This window comes from Pogoniulus pusillus, chromosome 24 (genome assembly GCF_015220805.1).
Source record: "Pogoniulus pusillus isolate bPogPus1 chromosome 24, bPogPus1.pri, whole genome shotgun sequence".
NCBI lineage: Eukaryota > Metazoa > Chordata > Aves > Piciformes > Lybiidae > Pogoniulus > Pogoniulus pusillus.
The window spans coordinates 8,181,212-8,208,508 of NC_087287.1; the positions used below are offsets into that span (position 1 = coordinate 8,181,212).

General features: G+C 41.0%; 1 protein-coding gene across 7 annotated transcripts in view; it reads left to right on the top strand.

The window, feature by feature from the left end:
• The window catches only part of PTPN5 (protein tyrosine phosphatase non-receptor type 5), a 73,991-nt gene that overhangs the window by 41,110 nt on the left and 5,584 nt on the right, over positions 1-27,297 (top strand). For 3 of the 7 annotated variants that reach the window (XM_064163247.1, XM_064163245.1, XM_064163246.1), the window contains 11 exons: positions 1,813-1,994; positions 2,888-3,007; positions 4,840-4,923; positions 7,748-7,989; positions 10,056-10,245; positions 13,254-13,338; positions 17,219-17,298; positions 17,759-17,896; positions 21,139-21,249; positions 25,084-25,244; positions 26,986-27,099. In XM_064163247.1, the coding sequence (XP_064019317.1) occupies positions 1,813-1,994; positions 2,888-3,007; positions 4,840-4,923; positions 7,748-7,989; positions 10,056-10,245; positions 13,254-13,338; positions 17,219-17,298; positions 17,759-17,896; positions 21,139-21,249; positions 25,084-25,244; positions 26,986-27,099 (1,507 nt within the window). The remainder of the gene's footprint in view (positions 1-1,812; positions 1,995-2,887; positions 3,008-4,839; positions 4,924-7,747; positions 7,990-10,055; positions 10,246-13,253; positions 13,339-17,218; positions 17,299-17,758; positions 17,897-21,138; positions 21,250-25,083; positions 25,245-26,985; positions 27,100-27,297) is intronic. The other 4 variants (XM_064163248.1, XM_064163242.1, XM_064163243.1 and 1 more) reach the window with 2 other exon arrangements.

Genomic DNA, 27,297 nt, shown 5'->3' on the forward strand with positions numbered 1-27,297 from the left:
AACACAGAGTATAAACATCCCATAAAAACAGCAGGGAAAAATGAGTAACAAGGAGTTTTCCCTTGATTCTCATCCAAATCCAGTGAGGCACAAAACTGTCTGGAAGCTTGAAACTTCTCAGCTTTAACTGTTAAGTTTTAGCACATCATAGAAAATGAAGATAAAGGTCAGCATTGAAAGTATTCAAGCAGCACTTCTGAGTTTATATCTTTACTTCCATATTATTCTATGTTTTAGTGACCTTTTTATTTATGTGCTATGAACCTTTGATAGTAGCAAATTGCCACACTGAGTCCTTCCTGGTAAATAATTTCCATATCTATGGTGTGACACCTATGGGTGTATGTCTATCTCCATACATATTCTCTATGCTTCCTCAGAAGTACCTGTGTGAAGACAGTGAAAATAGCTGCACCTAACCAGTTGCACTCATCATGCCCAGCTGAGGCCACTACCCATCCAAAACTGACTGGAGATAATTTGAAAATGAGCGACCAATAACCTCATCTCCTGGGGAGGTACCTTGCAGGTGCTCCCTCTTGCATGTCTGGCTCTCCCTAGTCATCACACAATGATGACCCTCCTGTTTCTGGGCAGTTGTGGCAATGGGGAACCTTGTAGAGAAAACTTATTGGCGTTTCCCAAACACCATCTCTGCTCAAGAGAACGATGTCTTAGGGTCTGTTTTAGTGAGGGGAGGGAGAACAATGACAGAGAGAGAATAAATATCTCGTCACCTTCTGTGATGCTCCTGCCCACTCATGGGCTTGTATTTTAGAAATCAAAATGAGCTGTTTTCATGAATCCTTACAGTACAAATGGACAGACCCTCAGAATATACACAGATCCCATCTTTCATTTGCTTTATTAGAGCTGTGGCTAGTTTATGGATGCTTACCTCATTTAGAGTTGCTATTGGGGGACACGTAATGAAATGTCTGATGAGAGGAGCAGGTTGTAGACACCCAACCCCAATAAACCAGGGAAGGACCAAGCATGTGGTCTTTCCCTGCAGCTCAGGGTTAGGCTTAAGGCTACACTGTTGTATACAGGGCAGCTTTGGGCCTTTTCAAATACAGGATGATGTAAATCAGTAACTTTTACATCAAAAATGGGTCTGATTTTTCCACTCCTTTTAGCTTGTAAATTAATTTGTCTACACAGACTATGTTCAAAATACTGTGGCTAGCTGCTCCAGTGTGTATTCCCACCAAATGACATAGCATTACAACAGTATTAAATAGACCTTGAGTATGAATTCTTCCAAGAATTAATTTATTAGTGTGGAATCTGTGTTATTGGTGCCTTGGACACTCAGCCAAAACCCAAAAGCCCTGAGCACTACTGTAACACCTTGCATGAAACAATCTCTACCTCAGAAATTGCTAATCAAATTAGACAGTGCAGACACAGAAGGGGAAATAGAGAAACTGAGGCAGAGAGGGACAAAAAGGCTTCTCTGCCACCTTGTAGCCAGGAAGTGTGGGAACAGCATAGATGGTTCCTTTTCAAAAGTCAAACCAAAAAGGTGCAGTGATGTAAATGAGAATTTGTTAACAACAAAGCCCAGAATCTGCGCCTGTGGAAAGGAAGGGAAAATAATTTATCCGCCCACACTCACTTTTTTCTGACGAAGGCAGGTGAGTGCAGCTGCACTAACAGAATGTGACGCTCGCAATCCTGAGCTGCACTTACTGATGCAGAACTGAGAGGTAACCATCGTCTCTAGGCAAACAATAGCCCTTGCATCCTCCACCTCAACCGCAGGGTTGTGTGCTATTCATTTCCTGCACATGTCGTTTTCACGTGAAGGTCTTTCCAATCCAGCTGCTATGGAGTCAATGGATGAAAGTGAAGGGCGGCAAGGACAGCTGAACAGGAAGGAGCAGCCTCTGAAAACCTCCCAGAGAACGGCACTGCTTGGTTGGGCTGCTCGGTGGAATGGATTAATGCCCGGAGACAGCATGTATCTGTTTGTCCTCTCACAGATACTGGTAAGGCAGCTTGTCATCATGCTCTTGAAGTGCTGAGACCCGTCTTTTAAGCTCAACTTGGGAGGTTTCCTCCTCATCTGCTGCAGATGCAGCAATAGGCATATAACTCCAGTCCTCCATTCCTGCAGTCACATCTCCCAGCATTGCTTTGCAAACATCCCCTGCTTTTTGGTGTTCCAGACTCCCATCCTGTTCCCTGCCCCTCTGCAAATGCACCCTTTACCAAAGAACCCATCTCCTAGCAAATCCATTTTCTGTGGCTGATATGTATGGGGGTAAATAACTGTTTTGTTAAAGTGGATTGGGTGGTGTATCCTTTGAAATTGTGTTGTGCCCTTCATGGTCAGGGGTGAAGCTGTACCTTGCTATGAGGGTGTTAAATGTCGTATCAGTGCTTTTGTAGTTTTATGTTCACTCTGGTGCATGCAGCAACCTTAAGTGGGTCAGGTCAACCATCTCAGTATGTCTGTGTATAGGGATGCCTACACAAACATGGCTATTAGGGAAAGCTTTGCATAGAATGAGGTAGGCCTTAATAGTCTTTGAATAGCCAGTTTTGATCTAAAAGTGATAATGTTGAAAGTTCAGGTGTCAGAGGAAGCTGTTGCTCTTGCAGTGTACAGGCTACTGTGGGCAGCCCTTTTGCTGGTGTAGATCAGCTTAAGCTTGCTTCATTTGATGATATCCATCTGGTTAATGGTAGCTGAGCTTTTAGCCTTTGGCTTTTTAATTCTTGTTAAGCTACAGCCTAGAAAATACCTGACTTCTTAAAGCAAAAATGATGATCAACATGAAATCAATGAGACTAAATTAGTTAATTATGCAGTCTTGAAATGAAAATGAATGTTTGTATAATGAGATGCTCATTATGTATTTTCTGATTGATTGCACAGCTTCTCTGCATGATGCTGTGGTGCAGCACTTATGGGACCATCTCAGCAGCTCAGAATGCCTTTGACCTGCTGTCTTACTTGCTTACCCCATTTAAACAGATTTTGTCAGATCAAGAGGAGGTAAGTCTCCGAACTCCTCTCTGATTACATACTTGATGTCAGTAGATTTGGGAGGTGCTTCTAATATTTCTTCTAATGTCAAGTATACTTAATACGTGTACTTAATGTAGTATGCATTACAGTACTGCTGTATTGTTTGTGTGTCCTGAAATGGTGACAGGAGTTTTCTGAAAACAAATCCTTGTTTTGTCTTCAAGACACAGAGCTGGATTTTCAGCTGTGATGTTAGGTCAGCACAGCAAATTTTTTATAATGTGACAATGATTGCCCATGGAACAAAGCAATAAAAACCAAATCAGCTCACTAAGGTTTAGACCGCAGTAAAGAGAAAGCTGGAATGTGGTTTATTAGGATGAATAGAAACTTAGATGCTGGAAGAATGCATCAGCTCACAGAAAGGGTGCAAATCACAAGATACTCAGCCACAAAATTCTATTTTTCTTGAGTGTTTGGAGCATATCTGTGTGCAATAAAGGAATTTCAGGTGTACGGATTCAATTATACCTACAAAGCTACCCCAGTAAAATTGCTTAGCTTCTCACCATGACATAATGACACATATACCAGTATGATTCATCTGATAAATTGCTGGGGTAATTATACCCAGTGCAGATTTCTCTGGTGTGGACAGAACCTTAATTAAATAGTGAGCAACTGCCTTGAAAAACTCAGGTTATTTGCGATCAGAATGGTTGAATTCACTGTACTTAATATTTGTAGTAGAGGCTATGCAGTGCAGATAGGAGATGTAACTCAGTGCTTTTTGTGGCTGCAATACAGTGGAGACTGTTTTCTGTGTTCTCTTAACAGTGTTTACAGATTGCTTGTTCACCTGCTCTTTTGTTTGTTTGACAGAAGCACTTTTTCTTTGCCCTTTCTCAGTTGAATTTACTATGCACAATCAGAGCTTTTGTGAAGTGCTGCTAGTGTCCTACTTGTAGTGGGCCAATTGTTAAGAAGTTATTCCTTACAGAGAATCCCCAGTTTCCAGGGCTTCAACTAAAATGTGTTCAGTGTGGAGAAACTGATTGTTATAATGCAACACAAGAACACCCCGAGTATGACTGTGTGCAGATGCTCATGCATATCTTTAAGGATTGTTTATTACAGCACTACTTACTGTGCACATTTAGATTTGAAAACAGCAAAGGCAAAGAAGTCTTCTGATACTAAAATAAAGAAATGAAAGCTCTTAAGTCCAAGTTTCTCTTTAGCTGTAATGGTAGGTCGGTAACAGTAAAACTCTTTGCCCACTGAAGCCCATTAAAATTGAACTTTGCAACTACTGCTGAAAATAGGCTAAACTCTGAACTACTTAAATATGGCTAAGACATCAGAGTGAATTTCAGTGCTAGTGCTGTGAATAAACCCAGTGGTATTTCACAATGTCTGAGAAACACAGAGGTGTCCTCTGTGGTCTGAGGACCCACAAACATGGGAACAGTACTAAACAATACTAAAAGCCCTTTGCCACAGTATGAAATGACATTGACTCTGACCATGACAAATTGATGCAGGCTGCAAAACTGAATTGTGGATCTGGATCTCAGTTTTGGCAATGAGTGATGCTAGAATCAGATTTCCTGTTTGCCTTAAGAGTGAAATCTGAGATTTAGAGCTTCTGAGGTGCTGGACCTTAGAGGTATTTTACATTTTGGTTGTCTTCAAAACCTGATTTTTTTTTCCTGCTGCTGGTGGTGACTTGTCCACAGACAAGAGTATGGCATGCTTAAAGCTGCTTGGGAAATCCAAGAATGGATAAACAGGTTACCAAGGATATGTATGCAGATTCTATGCTGTGCCTCTCAATTTAGTTGTCTGTTGTTTGATAGGACCTGACTAGGATTTGGAGCATTGTGATGTCATACATCCTGCTGTCTTTAGCCTCTCTAGGACTGTTATTTCTTGGATCTCTGGTAAGTTATGATAGTGTGCAAAGTATATTCATCCCCTTTATCAGTATGTTTCATTAAGATGCCTAACTTACCCAAAGTTGTTGATTGTAAAGGAGCATGTTTGGGGCTACTTCTATATCTGGTTGCTTTAGCTAGAGGACCACAACTACATGTATCCTTACTCAATTTCTTGATGAATTTGGAAGCACACTGATGGGTTTTATTCTTCAACCCAGAGATGGAAGCTATTTTCAGTTGAGAGATGTGGTCCAGTAAGAGTACCATTTAATATTGCTGCCTTGTGAATTGCCTGCAGAGCATCCACAGACTTAAGTGGCAGAGCTATTGCAGAGCACCAGTGTACATAGGAATGTAATGCCCTTGTAGATGTAGGCTGAGACCCCATCTGCAGAACAAGACCAGTGGCATGGTTACAATTAATGTGCACAGCTGTAGGCTGTTTGGGAGCAGAAGTGCATTGCATTTCTCCATTGGTTGCGTAACTGGCACCAGCTTGTGTGGGAGATGGAGAAGCTACAGAGACTTCTGTCATTTTAGGGAGTTATTGATTGAGGCTGTATACTGCTCTGTTAGAGTAGGAATAGAGTTAGTCAACATGCAGGTGGAACATCTCCTACTGTCCTTGCAGCAGTGTGCATTCACAGTATCATCAAGGTTGAAAGAGACCTCACAGATCATCAAGTCCAACCCTTTACCACAGAGCTCAAGGCTAGACCATTCTAGCTTATTCCTATTTTGTGGTATTTGTGACTGTAATACGCATAGAGTGAATTTTTCAGGGGAGCAGACCTCAGCTAGTGTTAGAAACACTTTTCTGACAATACCCAGGTACCAGAATGGATTGGGAAGTTAGCAATGCCAATGAAGATAAAAGGCTGGATAGAGTGCTTAAGGTTTGTGTTAGTGATGCTGTCTGTTCTTTGCCTTATATAATCATGTGTTAAGACCTGGGAAGCTTCTGAGAACCAACACTGAGCTGTCTAGTTCTCCTGAACAGGTTTCCAGAACTGACTAATTTTTCCATGACCCCATTACTTTGAAGTATAACTTAATTTCTTCCAGTATCTTGGGCAGCTCTTTACGACACACATCTTTCAACTTAAATTCACCTTAGAAATAAAGCAGTTTTTCTTTTTTTGTTCCTTTGGACTTAGTGTGTTAAATCAGCAGTAGAAGTGATCCTGTGTCACCATAGCAGTTCTACAATTGTAAGATGTAATTGGTACTCTGATCTTAGTCTTGACTCTCAGCACAAGTGTTGATTTTAGTAACAACAGCACAATCCAGTAGGGCAAAGTTACTGAGTTACTATGAACCACTCAGGTACTATGGTCTTGCAGTGTGTGGAAGAACCATACTGTGGTACTGCCAAGCTCTGGAAGTCATCTTGGGCAATGAAAATAGAATCAGATCTTCAAACTTCTTGCTTATCATCCAGTAGGCCAAGCATGTAGGACAGACTTAGTTCAGACTTGGCCTCAAGTTTGTGGAAAATTGAAGCCTAGTAATCAAGTTCTTGGTTTTGCTTTTGTAATTGCTGCTTAGCCTGATAAAGTGGAAAATTGTGTTTGAAGCTACTGTCAGATGAACACTGCTGCTTTGTGAGAATAACATCTGCTAAAGCTTGCTTCACTTCTTTTCATTCTTTAAACTCAGAGAAATGAGAGTACATGAAGACACACAGGCACAAGGAAATTGTTGTTTAAAGTCCTATATGAGCTAATTTGCTTTAGGAAGAGAAATGTGACCTTTTTTAATAGCATATTTTCTAAACTGAATTGCCCTTTTGGAGGCCATTTAAGAAAAGGACAGAAGAGGATTTACATGGGAAAATATGACCTGTTTGTCTTAGTCTTGAAAGGGTTCCTGATAGTGCAGTGTGATTTGTTTACCATTTAGGCTGTGTGGTACTGATCCTAGTTCAGTGTGATATGGATGAAGTTGGCCTAGGGTTCCAAATACTGGAATTCAGGAGTACTCTTGAAACTTTTTAACTGAGGCCCATGTGGAGGATGAAACAATCTACTGATACAGCCTCACAGTCATCTAGTCTGCCACAGCATCCATGCAAACCAATTTGATACAGTAGTTTTTTTAGATTAATGCTATGTCAAACCTTCTGTTAGTTAATATTATAAACTTTAATATTACATTTATGTCCTACAACTTCACAAGGTTTATTATTTCATGGCTATACTGTGTTTAAATCAGATAATTAGCTTATAAAGCAGTCTTTGCCACAGGCCAAAAAATTATATGGCATTCTGTGCCTCAAAAGCAAGTACATCAAATCAAGGCCTCTTTAAAAGAAGTGATTGGCTTATCCATGAATTCTGAGTAGAATACCAGATTGTCAAAGATGTGCAGCTCAGGAAAATTAGTTACTTAACTCACATACCTCCACATTTTAGTTGAAAACCCTTTGTAAGTGGTGAGAGGTATGATTGTAGAATAATGTGGTAGGGTTTTGTTTTGTAAGCAAGTCTAGGGAAGGGTAAGGAGCTGAACAAAAGCACAATGATATCACATTGGCTTGCATATGATGGTCACAAGCACATTCCTTTTCCAGTGTTGCCCTGAGTTTAAGCCTTGCCAGCTCTGTGGAAACCTCTGTGACTGAAAGCAGGTTTGAATGGGTAGATGTGAATCCTTGTAACATGCACCACAAAGCTACTCCTGCATGGAACATTCCTGTCCTCTTCAGTCCTCTCTAATTCTAACACATTGTAGTGGGCTGGGATGTTGCCCTAAAGACTCATCCTCTAGGCTGTATGGAAGAGCTGAAACCAGCAGAAAGCTTGTTCTAAATTTTTGTTTCCTCCAGTTTTGGCATCTACTCAGAGCCCCTCCAGACCCTCCCTTTCCACTGCAAGAGGATAGACGCCAGTCCGTGAGCCGCCAGCCCTCATTCACCTACTCAGAGTGGACAGAGGATAAAACTGAGGATGACTTCCTAGATTTGGATCCTGTACCAGAGACTCCAGTCTTCGACTGCGTGATGGACATTAAAGCAGCGGAGACAGATCCAGCGACTCTGACTGTGAAATCTGTGGGCTTGCAAGAAAGGTAGGGCAGATGGGACTAAGAGGGGAAAGTCTGCTCCCAGATTGGGGGGATTGAGGAGATCTGTGCCTAACAGAAAAATTTGTTGCTTTCATGAATGTCATTTTAAAATAGGGTTTTGAAGCCAAGCACCTGCTTTATCTCCTGTCTCAGTTTTGGGCCAGTCATATTAGCCAAAACCATGAGGTTTCTAGATGGCTGTTAACAAGTCTTACACAAAAGCATCATTTTTTTTCCTTTGAAATATCCATTTGTATTTGATCAGTCTCTTCCTATGCACAAGAATGCAATTGCATTGCATGAAATCTGCTGTAGAGCAGTGAAAGTTTTTACCTCCAAAAAAGCTGAATCTTACTTTTTCTTCTGTCACTTGTGCTGCAGGTTTAGTCCTTTCTCCAAAAGCAAACCACAGGACAAGTGATAATCTGCAGTATTTATCATATAAATGGGTTAGTCCAAACCTGAATTAATGGCTTTGAAATTAACACAGTAATGAAGCACTGGGATGAGCTGTGTTCACTTCTTTAACCATCAGGACATCAGCTTCTCTGATTCACAGCTGGGAAATGGCGGTTTAAAACAAAAGGAAGATCTTCTTTTGTTGAAAGGTTTATGTCCTTTCATTTGTCTTAGTGAAATAGAACTGCAAAGAAATAGAACTGTGAAGTGAGCTGCAAAGGTTATAAACAAGAATGAGGTTACTGAAGGGCTCAACATAGCAAATTACCACCTGTATTTACTTCTCTATTATTAAGCTCAAGTGGAATGCTAACCCTTGCTAATTCTGATGTCTAAAACTTAAAACAAAAGACAGAACTTAGATTTTAGAAAGTGTGATGTGTTTTTTTTCCTCCCTTTATTCTCAGTTACAACATTTGTCCTAAAATATCTTACCTTTTATTCTTACATTCTACTTTAAATATTTAAATCTCTCTCTCTCAAGGACATATCCTTGAACCTCCTCCTATCAGTGAGTTTTGCTGTTGGGCTTGAAATACATCAGTTGTTTCTGCTTTTCACTATCCCTGAGTTTATTCCATCTCTCCTGACATTTGTTTTCATGTGCTTATTGGCCTGCAGGTAAAATACTCACTGTTTCAAGAGAGCTGGGGACTATCAACTACAATTAAAAAGAATTGTCAAAGATGTAGAGATGGGAGAAGGAATGCAGTTGCTTGAAGTTCTTGCACTCAGTAGAGCATGTACACTTCAGATGTAAAATAAACTTCTCTTCAACGTGTGTGTGCTCAAGAAGCCAGATGACTTCAGATTTGAGCTGCGCTCTGACATTTCATTTACATGAAGCACTGGTCACTCTTTCTTTATCTGATGTTGTGTTGAGTTCTCTACCTATCCCTCTTTTGGATCCATTCTGCTTCTTCATTTTCCTTCCTTCTCATTCTTTAGCCACCCATGCTGTTAGAACAGCCACTAGCTAAAGTCAAATGTCACTCTTAAGGTGAAACAATCTAATTTCCTCATCTGAGGAACTGTTACTCTCATTTATCTATGTAGCCTCTTCTACCTTAGAAGAACCAAAAGCCTACAGGAGTAGGATCAAAATCTTTTGAAAGGTGTCACTAGAGATTCGTTGTCTACCACTAGTGGCCATGTTTCATCCAAAATCATTTTCCCATGACTGTGAATCATAGCAGGAGGCTGGCTGCACATTCTTCTGGAAAAACTCCTGAATCCAGAAAAGGGCTGTGATCCAAATAACAACTTCTACTGGCTTCTCTAGCAGCTGGTCTTGCCTGCATGTTTAGGTGGATTTCAACAGCTCCTGCAAACAACTTCTAACAAGATTTTTGCCAGCCAAAAGTAGTGAAAAACACGTTTGCTTGATGGATTCATAGAAGACTGCACCTAGTAATCACCATGTTGTATGAATGTATTATTTTGCTAAAGACACTTAGACAAGAATCCATTGAATATGTATTTATGGTATGCAAGACTGACTAGAGCTCAGAAATGCTTTAAAACTGCTGTCACTGGGACTGTGTCTGTTACCAACAGGAATGAGGCAGTCCGTTCTGTTGTAAGTAAACTTCGATTGCTCTGTTTTGCAGGAGAGGTTCAAATGTTTCCCTCACACTTGATATGTGTACCCCAGGCTGTTCTGAGCAAGGTTTTGGCTATATCATGTCACCACGGGAACAATCAGCCCGAGAATACCTCCAGACAGCATCAAACATCCTCACTGAAGAGGAACTGCACAAGAAAGCACTGGATCCTTTCATACTCCAGGCTGAGTTCTTTGTGAGTATCTGACCTCTTCTTGTAGGAACAGCAGAAATATGGGGTGCTGTCTCTCTCTTCTGTAAACTTTGCTACTCTTTTATATATTATATTTTACATTATTAGTGCATACAAACTGTATCAGTGAAGCATTTAATGCAATTCCCAAGTTTGTTATCCTTTGAAATGGTCATGTCTGAAAGTTTTTCAGTGGTACTGTCACTTAAAAGCTCAAGAGTTGCTTCTAGTAACAACAACAAGAAGCTTTGTTTTCACAAGAGTCTTTCTGTAGCCATGCTAATTTTTAACCAAGAAATCCAACTCTTAAGAGTACAGAAGAAAAGCCAAGCTTGCCACAGTCGTAACTTCATGAAATGTCTGGAGTTGCCCTAGGGATAAAAGTAGTTCAACTGCATGCTCTTTGCTGTTGAGTGCTTGGTATGGAACCACTTTACAAACCTGAATTTTCTCCAGTTAACCAAGGCACAGGATAGCTACATTACTCAGCAGGAGCCATAGGAAGTATGTCTTACTGGGTTTTTTTCTGCACAAACCCCTTACTAGTTGCAAGCTGCTCTGTCAGTTGCTTTTATGTTTCTGAAGTGTTTCCTTGGCTCACTGTGTCCACTGTTGCTTTGGGATAAAGAATTCTTCACCTCGTTATGGGGAAAAAAATGCTTCCACACACATGAAGCAAGAAGTTGAAAACTGGGTTTCTAAGTAGTTTACTATGAAGGCCAAATCCATTTTGGTACAGGGGCTTTTTAGATCTTTGCATTCTGTGGATCTCTTCCCTAATTGCCTGAGTGTCCATGTGACAGGCATTGTCATGTCATTAAAAAAATATGTGAAATGCTGCAGTGGATCTGAGCATTCAACCCTAGGCAGAGCTGAAAATTCCTGTACCAGGTGGTAGGTAACCAGAGCAGCCTTTGCATGCTAGGGTATTTCAGAGCATGTGATCAAGAGCTACCAAAGTTAATACCACCTAGTGAAATATTCTCTGAAGCATGAAATCTTAGCAGAGCAGGAGGAAGATTGTTCTGTAACATAAGAACCCTTTCAACCTGTCATTGTTATGACCTGGAAGGGTCTGGAAGGGCAGGAGTAATGCTTTATCGTTTGCTGTACTCCTTCCATGAGTGGTTTCAGGGCTTCTTTTGCTTTCCAAGCACAGAGGGAGGTGAGATAGTCTGGACTTCTCTTTTAAAACAGACTGCTAGATGTCTGTAGTCCTTAATTCACTTAGTGCTGTCCAAGGTGAAGAAAAGCAGCTTTTCTGTCAGCAAGCTCGGATACTTTTTAAGTAAAGCATCTATTGCTGTTCCAGGGAGGAAATGTTTGCTGAGTGAGTGTCTGCACTGCCTGCTGAGCAAGTTCACATACAATTTTGTCAGTCTCACAGGTGCATTGTAGCTTCCAAGCAATGAAACTAATGTTAGAATTAGGAGGGAAAAAATAGGCTGTATTTCTCAGAGAGATTTGTGAATTAGTGTTTAGAAAATCATTCATCAGCCAAATTATCTCAAGCCATTTCTATTCTTTAATTAAAAAGCATAGATAAAATTGCTGCATAACCAAAGGGTCATTTCTCTAATTACAAATTAATGATCTAGGTTGGGGGTGTTATGAAACAGTGATCACCAACTAGCACTGCATCATGTATTTTCAGTCTGTATAGTTGCTTTTCAAAGTGCAGGCAAGCAAGCAGCTGTGTTACATTTTGGAGGCAGAGTCAGAAGGGATGTCACTTGCAGAGCCAAGTCCTGAAATTCTTACAAGATGTAGAGTTTTCAGGCAGGCAGAAGTCCTGCTGACTTAAAGGATTTGCTTGAGCAGTGAATGGTGCAAGTCCCAAAATCAGACCATGGAGTTTGACTCGAGTTTTGGTTGACTAAATACCGAGTGAGAATTGGGGAGAACATGCATGGTTTGTTCCCATGCAGTTCCCCAGATGGATAGGAAGTCACTTCCACAGAATGTTTTTATCATAGAATGGTCTGGGTTGAAAGGTCCTCTAGTCAAGAATTGTCTCTGGTGAAGCCTAGCAGTATGCTCAGTGCTGTGTAAGAGACAGGATGCAGATAGTCTTCTAAAGCTGTGGTATATAACATAGTCCATAGCTCCTCTGCTCATCTCAATTTCTTCCCAGAATGAGGCTTGTCTTTCTCAGCCCTGATTCCTGTTACCAGAGTGTCCATTATTGGTGTCTCAAATCCAGTGTGCAGCATCTGGGATGACCAGCTCTGCTCCCAAGCTCCCACAAGCCCTTTCTCCAATGGGTCTGGTTAATACTTCCCATTTCCTCACATGCCTACTGACTCCAGTTGGTGGGAGGTTTCTATTTGTTCCTGCCTGGTGTTGGCCACTTACTTGCAGCAGTTCAGCAGCCCTTCCATCTTTGTGTGTTATTTGGATCAGCCATATAGTGAGTATCCCTGAATACTTCTTTACTGTCCTGATCTGTGGAGCTTTAAGGTGTGGTGAGCAAAATATGATGCTCCCCCAGCTCTGCAGAGTTATGTCAGTACACCAACCTGCCAGAAAGTGTGTCATCATTTGTTGCTGGGGAGAGTCAGTAACAAATTATTTCCTTCCACCCTCAGAGAGGAAGAAGAAATGTGAGTCAGAAAGGATGGTGTCTGAGGTCCATTGCTTTTGTAGCAGAGTATCTTACGTACCACCTTTTGCTTAGTTCTGTGCCTACGTTTGCAATTCAGTTCTAATAATGTTAGGAGTTAACACAGTGCCACTGCATGTGTTACTCAATGAATTAGTCACTATGAGCTTTTTGATATATAAAGGATTTCAGAAAAGAAAGCCAATGACAGTAAAAGGAAACATCAATCATACTTCAGTGGTAAATTGCTAGAAGTACTGTACCATATGTCTCAGTTGACTTCATCACTTTGCCTCCTTCACAGGTAGGACGTAATGGCCTTCTGTTTTTATTCCTCTTGTGAATCTAATAGTGCTACCTACTGTGTTTTGTTTTTGTTTTGGTGTGTGTGTTTATTTGTTTTAAACAGGAAATTCCAATGAACTTCGTTGATCCAAAGGAATATGATATTCCAGGCTTAGTACGTAAGAATCGCTACAAAACAATTCTCCCAAGTAAGTCTCTGCTTTTTAAGTTGCTGAGGCCCACATGTTGAAGGGCTTTGCACTTCCCTTTTCAAAATGCATGAAGTGAGCTGTCACTACAATGTCATTTCCCGAGGCTGTATATACGAAGCAGCAGCGTGGCTTCAAAGTGTAAATCAAATTCCAGAAGAGGTACAGAGCATGAGGAGCCTCAAATTCACAGCAGCACTTAGGGTTTTAAGTCATTAGAATTGCAACACTCAGTGCTGCTTAAAGATTCTACCCAGGAACTTGGTGTGATTATTCAGAAGTTATTTAGTGTTCTTTTGATGAAACTCCTTTAGGGGGTCTGTGTTCTAGCAATGTTATTTTCCTGGCCCGTGTTTTTCTCAGAATCATTTCTCAGATGCCAACTGAGAAAAAGTGGGAATTAGCCTGATGGCAATAAGGTGATAGGGAAAATCACAATCTTTTTGTTAGCCTATTTTTGTTTGTTGCTGGGAGTAGGACTTGAGAAACATTTTGGTACAGAGTTTTAGAAGTGTTACCAGTTTCCCCTCTGTCCTACTTAAAGTGACTTTGAAAATGATACAGTTAGATTCATGCCTCTCTTTTTTTTTGCTCTAAGCAACTGTTGGAAGATGCCACTGCTGCTAGCCACAGTAGGTCTGTTTGGAAGGCCCAAATGGTTCAGTGTCAGGTTGCAAACAAGTGCAGAAAATCATGTCCTCAGCTGTCCCATTTCATTCAGGGAACCTGGATTTGAAGTAGTTCCAGATAAGACCCTATCATGTCTGTAAGAGTTAACAAGCTTATCCCAAGCTCCTTATGGTCTGGATATTTTTTCTGAATTAATTTCAAAACTAGTGACCTCTGTGCAGCTTTGTCCCTGGCTTAGACCAAATGAGAGTTTCCTGAGAGAAGAGAGCTGACACTTCACTTTTTTTATCCGGCCATCTTCCATTTGAAAGACCTTGGTGCTAGCAAAGAGAGCTAAACGTACCCTTTGTGCTTCAGAGCCAAGTAACCCAGCATACTATCCAAGCACAAAGAGGGAGAGGAAACTGAAGGCAAGACGAGGGAGAGTTCAAGGCTTTTCAGGCTTTGATCTTCCACTGCCTTTTGTTTCTGAGCTGAGCCTGTAGTGCCTTAAGTGCCTAGCATTCCTCCAAGTTGTGGCTGCAGAATGCAGTCTATTGCAGGAGCTGCTGAACTTCAGTACAGCAAACCTAGACAATTGATTACCATAGGAAGCAGCTAACGCTTCATTACCAAACTAGAATCAGACCCAGATTCTGAATCTGAAAAATCACTGAAATTCCCTTAGCATCTGAATTTCCAGGAGCAATCTGGGCAGTTGTCATTAGAATTTAAGCAGTCACTTAATATACTGATCAGTTACTTATAGCCCTAGAGTTGGTTGTAGTAAGAGACATGATACTGGTGTGTACTTAATCTCATGTACATTGCTTTTGTGGTAAATTCTTTTTTGCAGAGTCTCAAATTTTGATTTTGGTAGTAAAATGGCTTAGAATGTGGCTTTTTGATGGCAGAAGGGTGTTTAGGGGGAAATGTCAAGCTAAGGAGGTTTGATTATTTCATAGCTACAACCTGATTTGCAGACAGCCCTCTCCTGGGCACGTCCTGTGGCATTTCCTGGAAAATGATAACTGTGCTAAGCTGTTTGGAGGTACTTTTTGAATGGGTAGAAAATTATGTTCTTGTTACAGCATTCCAGAGTGGCAAGAACTTACTGTGCATGTTGTATAACAGTTTTAGTGCATCCTTTTCACAGCAGTCATGTCTAGGCAGACTTCTTCAATTTCTACATAGCTTTATTGCTTTTACACCACCTTAAATTACACAGAACCGTTCAGTTCAGCAGGTTTCTCTTAAATGTTAGATATTGTACCTACACAAGTTGGTCATCAAAGAGTCTGTGGGTGAAAGAAACAACCTAGCATAGAGAAACAGACTGCTGCTGCTTTTTTAAAGGTGTGGTATCATCTTAAACCTCATTTTGATATGAGAGAAGTACTTCAGAGTAGGATTTGGTTTTGCTTAAATGCCACTCTGAAAATTTGAAATTCATACTAAAAACTTCTAATATGAAAGTCTTGCTATAATTTTTTTTTTCTTAAAGAGAAGTTATTCCTGTTTACATATTCCTAAGAGTTGTGATTCAGCTTCAGCTACGCTTTCTGCAAACCAACGCACGTTCTTGTGTCAGCACTGCATTCATAGGCCTCTCTCACATGACACAAGGTTGAAACTGCTCACTAGGATGCCACCTTAACAAATGTAAATACCACATCAACAGCCAAGTATTGGAATTTAAAAACATATTCTGAATAATATTTTAATGTTTGTGGCTGTGGCAATAAAAAACTCCACTGTGACAAGTAACCCAAATTTTACCACATGCTAAAAGAATCCAGTGTTAAGAAGTTTGTGGCACCTGTTGATAGGATTAATCAGATCTGTCATATGAAATGTGAAATCTGTCATATGAAAGGGGTTTTATTTCTCCCTGAAGACCACCCCCAACATTAGCTGCATAACAGTGTTAGTGCTGTTTTTAATGAGGGAGATCACATAATTGTTACTGCAACTTAAGCAGACGCTGAGGATGACTGCATAAAGCCCAGGCAAAAGGACTTCAGTGAAGGGGTTTAGCTGCCCAGTCCAGTGACATTTGAATAAATATCTGACAGCCAGTGTCACCTTGATGATGTGCAGTGTTGCAGGCTACTAGAATTACTGAGTTAAAAGCATACTTTTAGCTCTTGTCACACCACCTCCCCAGCACTAGAAGTGTAAGCCAAGCTGAGCAAGAGGGAATTGTAGCAGGAGCTCACTGATTTTAGTACTTCTGTGCTATTACACAGTATCTTTGTTAATATCTTTACTTTGTGACTTGATCACATAACAGGTAGCATGAATCCATTCTGTCTGAGGATAGTGTTTGATGCTAAGCCTGTGGTACTGTAGAAAGGACTGCTTAGTCCTTTGTCCTGTCCTCAGTATCACACCAGTTTTGCATTTCTTAACATTTGTTCTGGTTTCTAAGCAGGCAGAATTTTAAGTTACCTGGGGTTTGTTTTTAGTATCCTTCCGAGGGTAAATGCCATTGCTGTTCACAGAGGCTTCTCTCAGGGGGATATTTCTTGTCAGTGGTAACCAACTGTGTAACATTGGTGAAAGTGGCTGAACATGGGCCTGTGTCAGCTGGCATAAAAATCAGTGCTCCCATTGACTTCAAGGGGAACTGGACTAAATTCTCAGGTGGAATACTGTTATAATTTGTCATCTTATTAAAAAAAGAATCATGCTTCATAATCAGCCCTAATGAGAGAGAGTCAAGTACTGAAGAGACTTATGCAAAGATCAAGGGACTGGTTTTGCTCTTTAGTTTCTTCTTAACCACTGTATTCATTAATAGCACATCCTGGAGTTCAGTTCATTGCCAGACAAAGCAGGGAAAGAATTATTGTCGTGCCAGTGTGCAATGGTTTGGGAGAAAAGCTGTTTGCTGTCATTTCACCACCAGTATTCTGGTATCTTACAAACCAGAATGAGTCTATTGACCTAGCAAATTAAGAAATAATTTCCTGGAGCAGAAAACTGCTTTTCCAGAGTCACTCTGGGACACTGCCTCTGCAGTAGGAAAGACTAAGCAGGCTTCAGAGAATGGGTGAAACTATCAGAAAAAGCCAATTTACCCAACCATACTTTCCCTTTTTTGTTTTTTTTTTATGGTAACATCTGAACATGTGAACTCTCTAAGGCCACTCACATCTGTTGTGATTGTCATGAATACATGTAAATGTCTCACTGTAAAAATTAATCTTGTGTCTCTCTGTCCTCTGAGCAACTGATAAGCTATTACTTATCTCTTTACACCTTTTAGATCCTCACAGCAGAGTGTGCCTTACCTCAGCTGATCAGGACGACCCCCTCAGCTCTTACATCAATGCTAACTACATCAGGGTGAGAGCTCAGAAGTCCAATGTATCTGTCCAGCCTCTATCGGCCACTGTTACTGTAAACAGAATTGCAACATCCACTGGCTTTTAAAGGCATCTTCTCTCCTGCTTACATGAACTGAAAACCAAGTTTGGAAGTGCAAATGTACAGGGTCAGAGTAGACAAAAAGACTCTTCTGCATTTCCTGATGCAAAGTGCCTGTCAGCTGGTCTGACCAGGGCACCGGGTCACAAGCCTGAATAAGGCTCTTGACCTAGCCAGAGTCACCTCAAGGCTGTTGGACACTCCTTGCTGGAGTTACATGAGTCCACATAGTGCCTTTGCTCCATGTACACATGTGCGGGAGAGAGACAGAAGAACTGATGCACCATTTCAAACAGTGGTAGTGATCTGTTTTAAAGACTGAAACTTCAAGGCTGTGATGGCCACCCCTGTTAAAATTGATTTCTTGTTTTGTTGGCAGGGCTATGGAGGAGAGGAAAAGGTGTACATTGCTACTCAGGGACCGATAGTCAATACCGTCAGTGATTTCTGGAGGATGGTGTGGCAGGAGCGTTCCCCCATCATTGTCATGATTACCAATATAGAAGAGATGAATGAGGTAAAGATCTTACACATAGTCTGTATTTTCATTTCTTCTCTAGCAGATATTTTCTGTATAGATGCTAAGCCAGAGAACTGTAGTTCACTGGCCTGAGCAATCAAGCTGGCATTAAATTCTTCAGGCTCAAAGAACATGAGGCCTTCTCTTTCACTTCAGTTCAGTCTTGTTTTGCTGTCTGACTTATCCTACTGCTGATTTTGCCATTTTGATTCTCCCAGCTGACCTCAAACCTCTCCAAACCCAGCCCTATTTGCAGACACTCTTTCAAGTTCTCTCTAAAGGGATCAAAACCAATAGCAGCCCATAACTACAAAGGCTGAATGTCTTTAATTGACAGAGTTGGTGCTGCTTGCTCTTGCATTTATTGTGATTCACTGTCTATAGCCACATTTCACTGAGGTTGTTCGTGACTGGTAAAAGATGCTAGTTACAATAATTAACAACTAGAGCCAACTTGGATATGGAGAACCTTTTCCTGAATGCATCCAAGAAATGCTTTTAAAATATTGAAATTAAGATGGTGGAATAGTCTATTCACCACCTACTTCCAGAAAGTAAACTGTCGTGGTGTTTCTACTGATCTACCTGACATGATTTAAACTGCAAACAAAAAATACTGCTGTCCTGCAGCTGTTTGTTATGAGCCTGCTGAAGTATTTGCCCCATAGCAGTGTTGCAAGAACCATGTGCCTGGGCTTCAGTTCACAAACAGATAGTTGAGCTTACATCTGCCTTCATCGGCAGTAAGATGCGAGAAAGTGGTCTGAGCATGTGCTGGGCTCTGTATCTCACTTTACCACTGGCAGCAAGGTATAGTGAAGAGTTGCAAATGGTGTTTCTTAAGCTGCAGCAGCAGTATTTGTGAAGGCTTGTCCCCAAGAACCCATTAGTAATTTAGGTGAGTTTCCTTTGGGCAAGAGACTTTAGACACTTCATGGTCCAAGAATAAGGGCATAGACAGAGTTATAATGACTCAACTGGAAGCACCCATAATTATGCATGGACACAAACCTTTAGGTTTCCCCATTTGTGATGTAAATAATTTAGCTTTGAACTTTAGTGGAAAAAAGAGATGAAGGCAGCATTGTCATGCTCTGCAAGTTAAAAACTGTCTTTTCATGGGCACCTGACTGAGCACACCCTGTCAAGGCATTGCTGATGCAAAATCTGGGGTGTTGCTGATCTAAAAGTTTGCTTGCACTAACATTTTAAACTCCTATCTGCCTCTTTCTGAGAGGCAACACTGAAGTAATAACTTGCTCATTGATCAGTGTCTGGTTTGTGGCATATAAGGTATTAAAAAGTTATGGCATAGGGTACCAGAATCATCAGAGTGGATTGAAATTTGAATAAGATGGTGCAGAGGAAATACTGTTCCCAAATGACATATCTGGTGATAAGTTCTTCCACTGTAGTTTTCATAACAGGATCACATATAACAGGAATGTAAAATAACCTTTATATCTGAATTTCCTCTTATTAACACTAACCAAGCATTTCACCCAACATATCAGTCTTGGGAAGCAGTGTGCTGCAGTGCTGGTGCTGAGCTTGCCACAGCCTTTGTATCATAGCAGCGCTGCTGAGTCTTTTCTGATACCTTTTGTGTCAAAAATTAAACGGTGTCAGGAATCTGAGCCATAAATATAGGGTAAGTCCTGTCATGTAAATGTCTTCTATATTAATTCCTTTTCTTCCATAACACATATATGAATAACAGAACTCAGAAGTGCATAGATCCAGAACCAAAACCTTTGTTCGGTGATGATGCTAGTAATGAGGCTTTGTGTTCCTCCTCAGTGCATTGCCTTTGCTAATGTGAGTATTAAAAGCTCTGTATCTCAGCCCACTGTCACATCTAATCTGAACTGACAGACAGCCCACAGAAATGAGTGGGCAATCTTACTCCACTCCTTCAAGCAGAGCAGTGTCTGTGCTATTGATAGCTGCTAGCGTTTTTGACAATTTTTACAATGGATTCTGCAGTTGAAGAGCAGAGGAATTAAAAATGCAATCTGCATAAATAATTTTTCAGAGACACAGTGGGCCCCACTCCCAGTGGGTTATTGTCTGATGCACTATGCAGATGGAACAGCACCGATTCTCCCACACACAAATTTTGACTTTGCAAGACACTTTCCTGTTGTTAGTTTTCCTCTTGAAGTGGATTTTTTGTTTGCACTCGCTCTTACCGAAAAATCAACAATGATTTAACTTGCTCCCTTCAAGATTGTGTGCAAATATATAGAGGAGGAAGCTTACAAGCATCATTTTTACCTGAGTTTGTCCAAAAACAGATTCCTCTTCCCATTATCCCAACGGTGCCTTTTGTGCCAACCCTGCCTCGTTGATGTCATTCCTTGTTCACGAAGCAGTTCAAGCAGCATGTTGAAGTGTTTCTCCTCCTTTGCATGTTGATTAAAGAGAAACTGCTCATAAAAACCACTGTCTTTTTCAGTCCTCCTTCCAGGGTAGAAGTGCTTGCAAATTCTTCCTATTTATCTTTGCTGTATGAGTCCCACAGCATAAATTTGCAAATGGACTGTGGTTTCTGCTTCTCTAATTGTCAGATTAGGCTGGCTGCATCTCTGCCTGGTTTTTGGCAAAATCAGATGTAGTAGTCTAATAGTTCTCACACCTGTTGCTCCCTGCCAGTTCCTTGGCTTTGCAATATTCTGTGTCCATTTAAAGTGGGATTTGGTACATAATCCAATTCCCCAGACATCCCAAGTCATGTTCTTCTGTACAAAAACCTATGCAAATGATCATCATCTATTCAGAGAGCATTGCCCCTTTATGAAAAATAGAAAAGGTGTATTTTATGTTTCCATATCAATGTGTGCACACCACAGAAATATTGGTAACTAGTGTATGCTATACTAATCATTGTTGTCTAATGGAAAGGATTCATTTGAAAACAGCAGCACGTGGCCACTGGCCTTTCTAAATGAACCTTCAAAATGCACATCACTTGCATAAAGACAAATAAGGATCAGTGTATTTAAGCAGTGCTTAGTCATTACTTGATTTGTACATTTTTAATCATGCAATCAGGCTGTGCTGGATGCAGAAAAAAAAATCACCTGAAATGTGGTCCCTGTTTAGGAAGGGGGAGAATGTACTTATTACAGAAACAAAGTTTATTCATATTCATCTATACATGTGCCACTCTCAGGAGTAAAAATGAATCTCCCTTGATACCTGAAAGCTGAAATAGATTTGTTTTGTATTGCACACAGAAATGCACAGAGTATTGGCCAGAGGAACAGGTTACCTACGAAGGAATAGAAATCACAGTTAACCAAGTCATACAAGCAGACGATTACCGTTTAAGGCTCATCACCCTAAAGGTAAATCATTCCAATGTGCTTACAGTAGTTCAGCTGTCTAAACCCTTAATGGAGATGTTTATGAAGGGTTGTATAGAAGCCACTTTTTATTGATGAAGTCATCATAGCTTTGCCCAGTTCACCAACATCTGCAAATTACAGTGAAATAAGTGGTCAGGATTTGAGACTGCACATGTCTGAAAGCTACCAGGTCAGTTGTGGTAGCATGAGCTTCACTCGGTGGAAGAAACCGAGACTCATGCCATGCCTGTGTCCTCTCTGTGCGCTAGTCAATGAGAGTGACCCATTAGATCATAGATAGCTTCTCACCAGCCATTGCAAGTCCTCCTACACACAGCACTGGTGAAATAGCAGGCTAAACTCTGCCATGATGTTGTGTAGAATTCAAAGACTTGTTCGTCGTTTGGAACGTGGCCCTAAAGGTTCGTGTTACTAACAGAGAACTTTTACCTGCTGCATGACGCCTTACATGTTTTGTAGCACAGTGACCCCTGGGAAAATGCTTAGATTGTGCTTCTTGTCTCATTATGATCATTATTAGGATGCTGTCAGACTGCTGGATACCCACCAGCTCTTTATGCCTACAATGACTTGTGCTACTAACAAGATGTGGCGGAGCTGAGCAAGAGGTCTTTTAATTTTGCTTGTCTGGTTGCAGTTTCTGTCAACAGTGCTGTGGTAGCACCAATTCTGTTCACCGTGGCTGAAACCCTTTTAACAGATACCATGCTAATTTGTTCTCCAAGTGGTTTGGCTGACTTGACTTGGACAACGCTTTAAGGGATTGTTCTTGGAATCAAAACCACTAAAACTGTTGATGACTTTTAAATACCTTTTCACCACAGCATTTTCTGTGATTACATTTATCTTTCCAACTTCTTGTATATGTAGTGTCACATACAGTGACCCTTCTGTCATCCTGTGAATAGAAAGCTTAAACAGAGGTTTCATTTCTTAAGCACTTAGCTGCTACATAGTCTGAAGTACCAGAGTTCTATTTTACTATGTTTCCAGTGCTAGGTTCTAGAATCTCAAGCCACATGTTTTAATAAGAACAGTCTGCTTACGTAAACTTCATACATCTTTCATTTACCAGCTTTATCCCTGACCTCAGTATAACAACATAATGTCTTTCCAAGCTGAAAAACCTCTCTTTTTATCCAACCAGTTTCAAGTCTCTTCAGCCATATGCTAATAGGCAGAAAGCCAGCATATGAAATCCCATGTCTGGATTGAGTGTGGAAACTCTGCCACTCGTGCTTCTGGCAAAGGCAGCAAGGAGAGAATCACACTCCCTGACAAGTGGGAAGTAAAAGAATATTTACAAGTATGTTGCAGGTTTGCAGAGGTCTTAAATACAACTTATCCCAAACAATACAGTGCAACAGCAAGAACCGTACACAAGGCATGGTTACCTCTAGCCACTGACCATCTCAGCTTCAGCTGCAGCCTGCATGCTGATAGACTTTCAACCACCAATTAAATCTTGCTTTCTCTTAGGTGTTACCAAGTCTTCTCAGTCTCAAGGATGTACCAATAGAAAAGATTCTGTTAAAGTCAAAGCAAAAGTGTACAGAAGCATGAAGTCAGGTCTCTCTCTAAGCAGAAATTGAAAGCTGCTAACATCATAGGCAAAACTAAGGCTGGCTTCTGTTTCTGTCAGAGGGGTGACTTTATGTGGTGACTCATGTTTTCCTTGGATGTCTTTTATCTTCTGCTTTTCTCTCAGTATTGTTGACAACATTTTTATTATAATTTTTCACAACCCACTTAGCAATCCAGTGTTCAGAGCTTCTGTGGCTCACACACAGTCAACACATTCAAAAGCAGCAGTGTATGTTCATGTTTCAGGGCAGTGTTGATGGGATTTACTGTAGTGAGCTCAAGTACTGTTTGTGACAACTAGTTCTGCTCTCTTAACCTTCTCTCTAGAGTAAATAATCTGAGGCCAGGCTCTGTGCTACAACAGCAAGACTCTCCTTTCCTAGGCTGAGGTAGATGTACCCTTAAGGTTCCTGTGACTGTGTTTCTATGTACACTTTAAACCTTCTGTGGTGGTTTGAGTGCTCCCTGGCCCCCCACACTTTGGAAATCATCCAGACTAGACTCAGCAGCTCTGGAAATTTATTGAAGCTTTATATTTACAGCTTAGCACAATAGACAAGCAGATATTTATAATACGTACAGTTAAACACATAAATATACCAGTTAAAAGGTAGTACAGAAACACAGCTCCCCTCCCAGAAACCTAAGTCTCCAAGAGGAGCTCTCAACCACCCTTCCACCTTTCCCCTGCCCCTCAACCTTCCCCCAAGATCTTGCCTCATGTTTAAGGTAGTATGGAGGGTCAGACAGGAGGGTTAGGATGCAGGTGGATTTAGTCACAGAGACAGCAGGTTAGGCTAGAGATGCAGCCCAAAGCCTAGACAGAGAGTGACTGCCTTATCTATATTTACATTCTTATACATCTCAGCAAGCCTATGAGTGAAGGAGACATCACCATTGTTTTCTTCTCACAGCCTGTAATCTAATTCTTCTCACCAAAACATTCTAGTTAGCTTCAAACTAGCACATCCTCTGTAAGCTGGGACAGTAGCTCAGTGAAGCCCAGTCTCCCTTTGTCCATTTCTCTTTTTCCTCCCCTTGTGCCATCTCATATGTGCCTGCACAGATGTTTTTGTGTATGTGTGATAAACCGAGGGGGGGAACTGAGATATCCATCTGAAAATCAATCCAGCACAAGAAAGAAAAAAGATTGAACTAGATCACTTCCCCAGACCAGCTCACCGTGAAGCTACGCATGAGATTTCTCAACCAAAGACAAGGCTGGAAGGTGTCACAACCACAGAGCACTTTTAACATCCAACAACTGACAGTCACAGGCACGTAAGAGTATAGATGACAGAAACTATTTCCAGATTTTTGCACCTAGCTCTTTAGAAAGAGATAATTCTGTTCTTTTTTTGCTCCACTCTTAAACTTCTCCAGCCATGTGTTTAAGGGAACATTGTGGAAGCTAACACTTCTGTTCCCAGACCTTCTGAAGACCTGTGCTTAGCCTATACCATCTGGCTTATGTAATGGCTGAAAGGATAAGGCTATTTCCCTGAGCTCCATGTTACTATTTGGCACCTTTAGAAATGAGGCAGAAGGATGTCACTTTGAACACAGAAAATCAGCAGCACGCAGTGCTACTTGGCACTCAGAAAAGGTAATGATACATTTGTTCTATTCATAGCCATGCTGAGGCAAAGAATTGGGATTTTTGTCCCTCAAAAAGCCCTGGACTGTGACTAGATATGATTCTCACCTTCTGTGATGTCTCTGAATTTGTCACCATGTCTAAGAGAAGAAGAGAATTGACAAGAAACTGATAGGAGTCTGTCTGTCAGAGGAGACAGAAAAATCATCTCCCATCTCTCTCCTTCATCTATCTCTCTAGCTATCAAAGGCAGAGATATGGCTCCTGGCTCTCTGTCTGTCAAATACATTATGAAAGCAATTATGTCACAAGCACAGCTCTGTCTTTGCTGAATGAATCTGTCAAGAGGGAACAGACTGCCTGGAGTGTTTTGCACACAGCTCTTGGCACTAAAAGAGCAGAATGCTTGGGTGGGGAGAGCAAGGTGAGGAATTTTTTAAGGCAGTTTACTGAGGTGATATTTGAAATGCAGATTTCTGTGTTGTGTGGCTTGTCATTTGGATCTCTTGGTCCTTTTAGCATCAATTCACTCATCTCATTCTTAAAGGGAAGGAAGGAAGGCCAATTTCAATACCAAATTACAACCAGAACTTCTTTTACACTTTGTGGTGTTTGTTTTCACTGGATTGCAGAAAGGAGAAGAAGTCAGAAACCTGAAACACTACTGGTATACCTCTTGGCCAGACCAGAAGACACCAGATCAAGCACCGCCTCTGTTACAGTTAGTACTGGAAGTGGAAGAGGCCATGCAGAGTGCAGAAGAGAAGAATGCCCCAGTGATTGTTCACTGCAGGTAAATAAAGATGGTGTCTGACTTCTAAGGGCTTCTTGGCATACAGCAGTATAGTACAGATACTGTCATGCTGGCCATGAGTCACTTGGGAGATCTTGCCCAACTGCTTTTGAAATGTGCTTGGAACTTCTAAAATGTAATGACAGTAATTTTTTATTGCCAGGATGCATCCAGAAACAGACTGAGCTGGTGGTGGCTCAGTTACTTGTGAGAAGTCTCATTTCATTTGCCTTACCAGTAATACCTCAAAAGGGCCAGGTTACCCAAGGTTGACATGCTGTGTGTGTAGTTGAATAGGAAGATACAGGCAAGCAGAAAAATGAGAAGGTTAGACTTTAAGCCTCAACCCCCCCTACTTTGTCATTCTTTGACTTCAAAATACTCTCATTATGCCAAAGACAATAATTTAATGAAACCAAATGAAACAGTGGCAAAGCTGATTGCAGCAAGTACTTATCAACAGACAGGAAATGTATGCAGTAGAGAGTAAAACTGAAGTACCTGTGAAATGCCCCTGGCAAAGATGAATATTTCTTATATGGGAGAAGCAAAATCTTTACAGTGGTTTCAAACCTTATGGAAAAAATGTAATTATTAACCACAGGGCACAAAAAATAGGTGGAGACAGATACTTCTCTCCGTCTTCTAGAAAGAAGTAAGATGATGTACTGACCACTTGCAGCCATAATGAGGAGAATTCTTTTGCACTGCTACCTAGGGAGTGTGTTAAGCAACAACTACTCATTGTTACTCTATCAGCTACACTGGGTGAAGTTGCCTTGATCATAATGTAATACAAGTTAAAATGATTCCAGTGTAGATGTTTGCCCAACAAGCACAAAATCAGAGTGAAAACGCTGTCTATACAGTCAAACAGGATCAGGACTTTGTGAGCAGTAGCTAACTGAACTCCATTGTTGCTTGCTCGTTTGTTGCCAGTGTTGTTGTATTACAACTTCAGTGTAATTTAAATGGAAGCAGGTTTCTTGCAGTTTTGTCGAGTGATTATTCCTGAGTATGCACACTTAATTATTTAATGCGTGAGAAGAGCTGTCAGCTTTTGCTGCTAGTTTTTTATCAGGTGATAAGAGGAATTCACAGCTTCAATAGCATTGTGCCTTTGAGAATAAAATCAATTCTGGTCATTAAGGACTGTATCAGACACAAAGGTGTTCAGGGGAAGACAGAAATTTCTCTAAGAGGGAGTTCATAGCATTACTAGACTGGAAATCTGCTCAGAAAATGGCATCACACGTTCCATACTGCTGTTAACTCTAATTATTGAAGCAAGGAGGTTGTTGTTTTTTATTGTACCTGTGAATGAAAACAGCTTTCAAAGAACCTTGTAGCATTAAGAATCTCCAAGGGAAGGTTGCATTCAAAGCAAGGCCTGCCCTCAAACCAAGCCTAAGAAATACTGTTTAACTGCTTATTTTCAATGGTTCAATGACAGGTTCAGTGGCATACTTGGTCAAATACTACCTCACAGTCCACTTTTAGCAGGTATGTGCTATGTTCACCGTTTTGCTGTGAGTGGCTCACAATTAATTGTGTTGTGCCATTGAAGTCAGTATCTTTGCCTAGTTAGGGCTTTGTATTCCCATATACCCTTCTGGCAGAGGTTGGAGGAAGGAAAGGCATAATGGGGTTTGATTGCTGATTTAATGGCACTCATTTAACAAGAAAGTTCCAAAGCCATTCTAACATCTCCACTGCCTCTCTCTGCTTTTCCCTCCCTTAGTGCAGGCATCGGGAGGACTGGCTGCTTTATTGCAACTAGTGTCTGCTGTAAACAGCTGAAGAGCGAGGGCATAGTTGACATACTGCGAACAGCCTGCCAGTTACGGTTAGACAGGTAAGAAAGCCTGCTTCCTTTCCAGAGAAAAGAAAAATGCTCACATAAAGGGAAGGATTACCAAATGCAAAGAGGAGAGGAGGGTGAATGGAAGCCAAGACAAAACGTTTATCAGGAGTTGTTCTGTTCTATGCGGTTCTGATTTGTCATCTTTGCCTGTTTTACGAGCAGTAAACCTTTAACGAAAGGCCCAAAAAT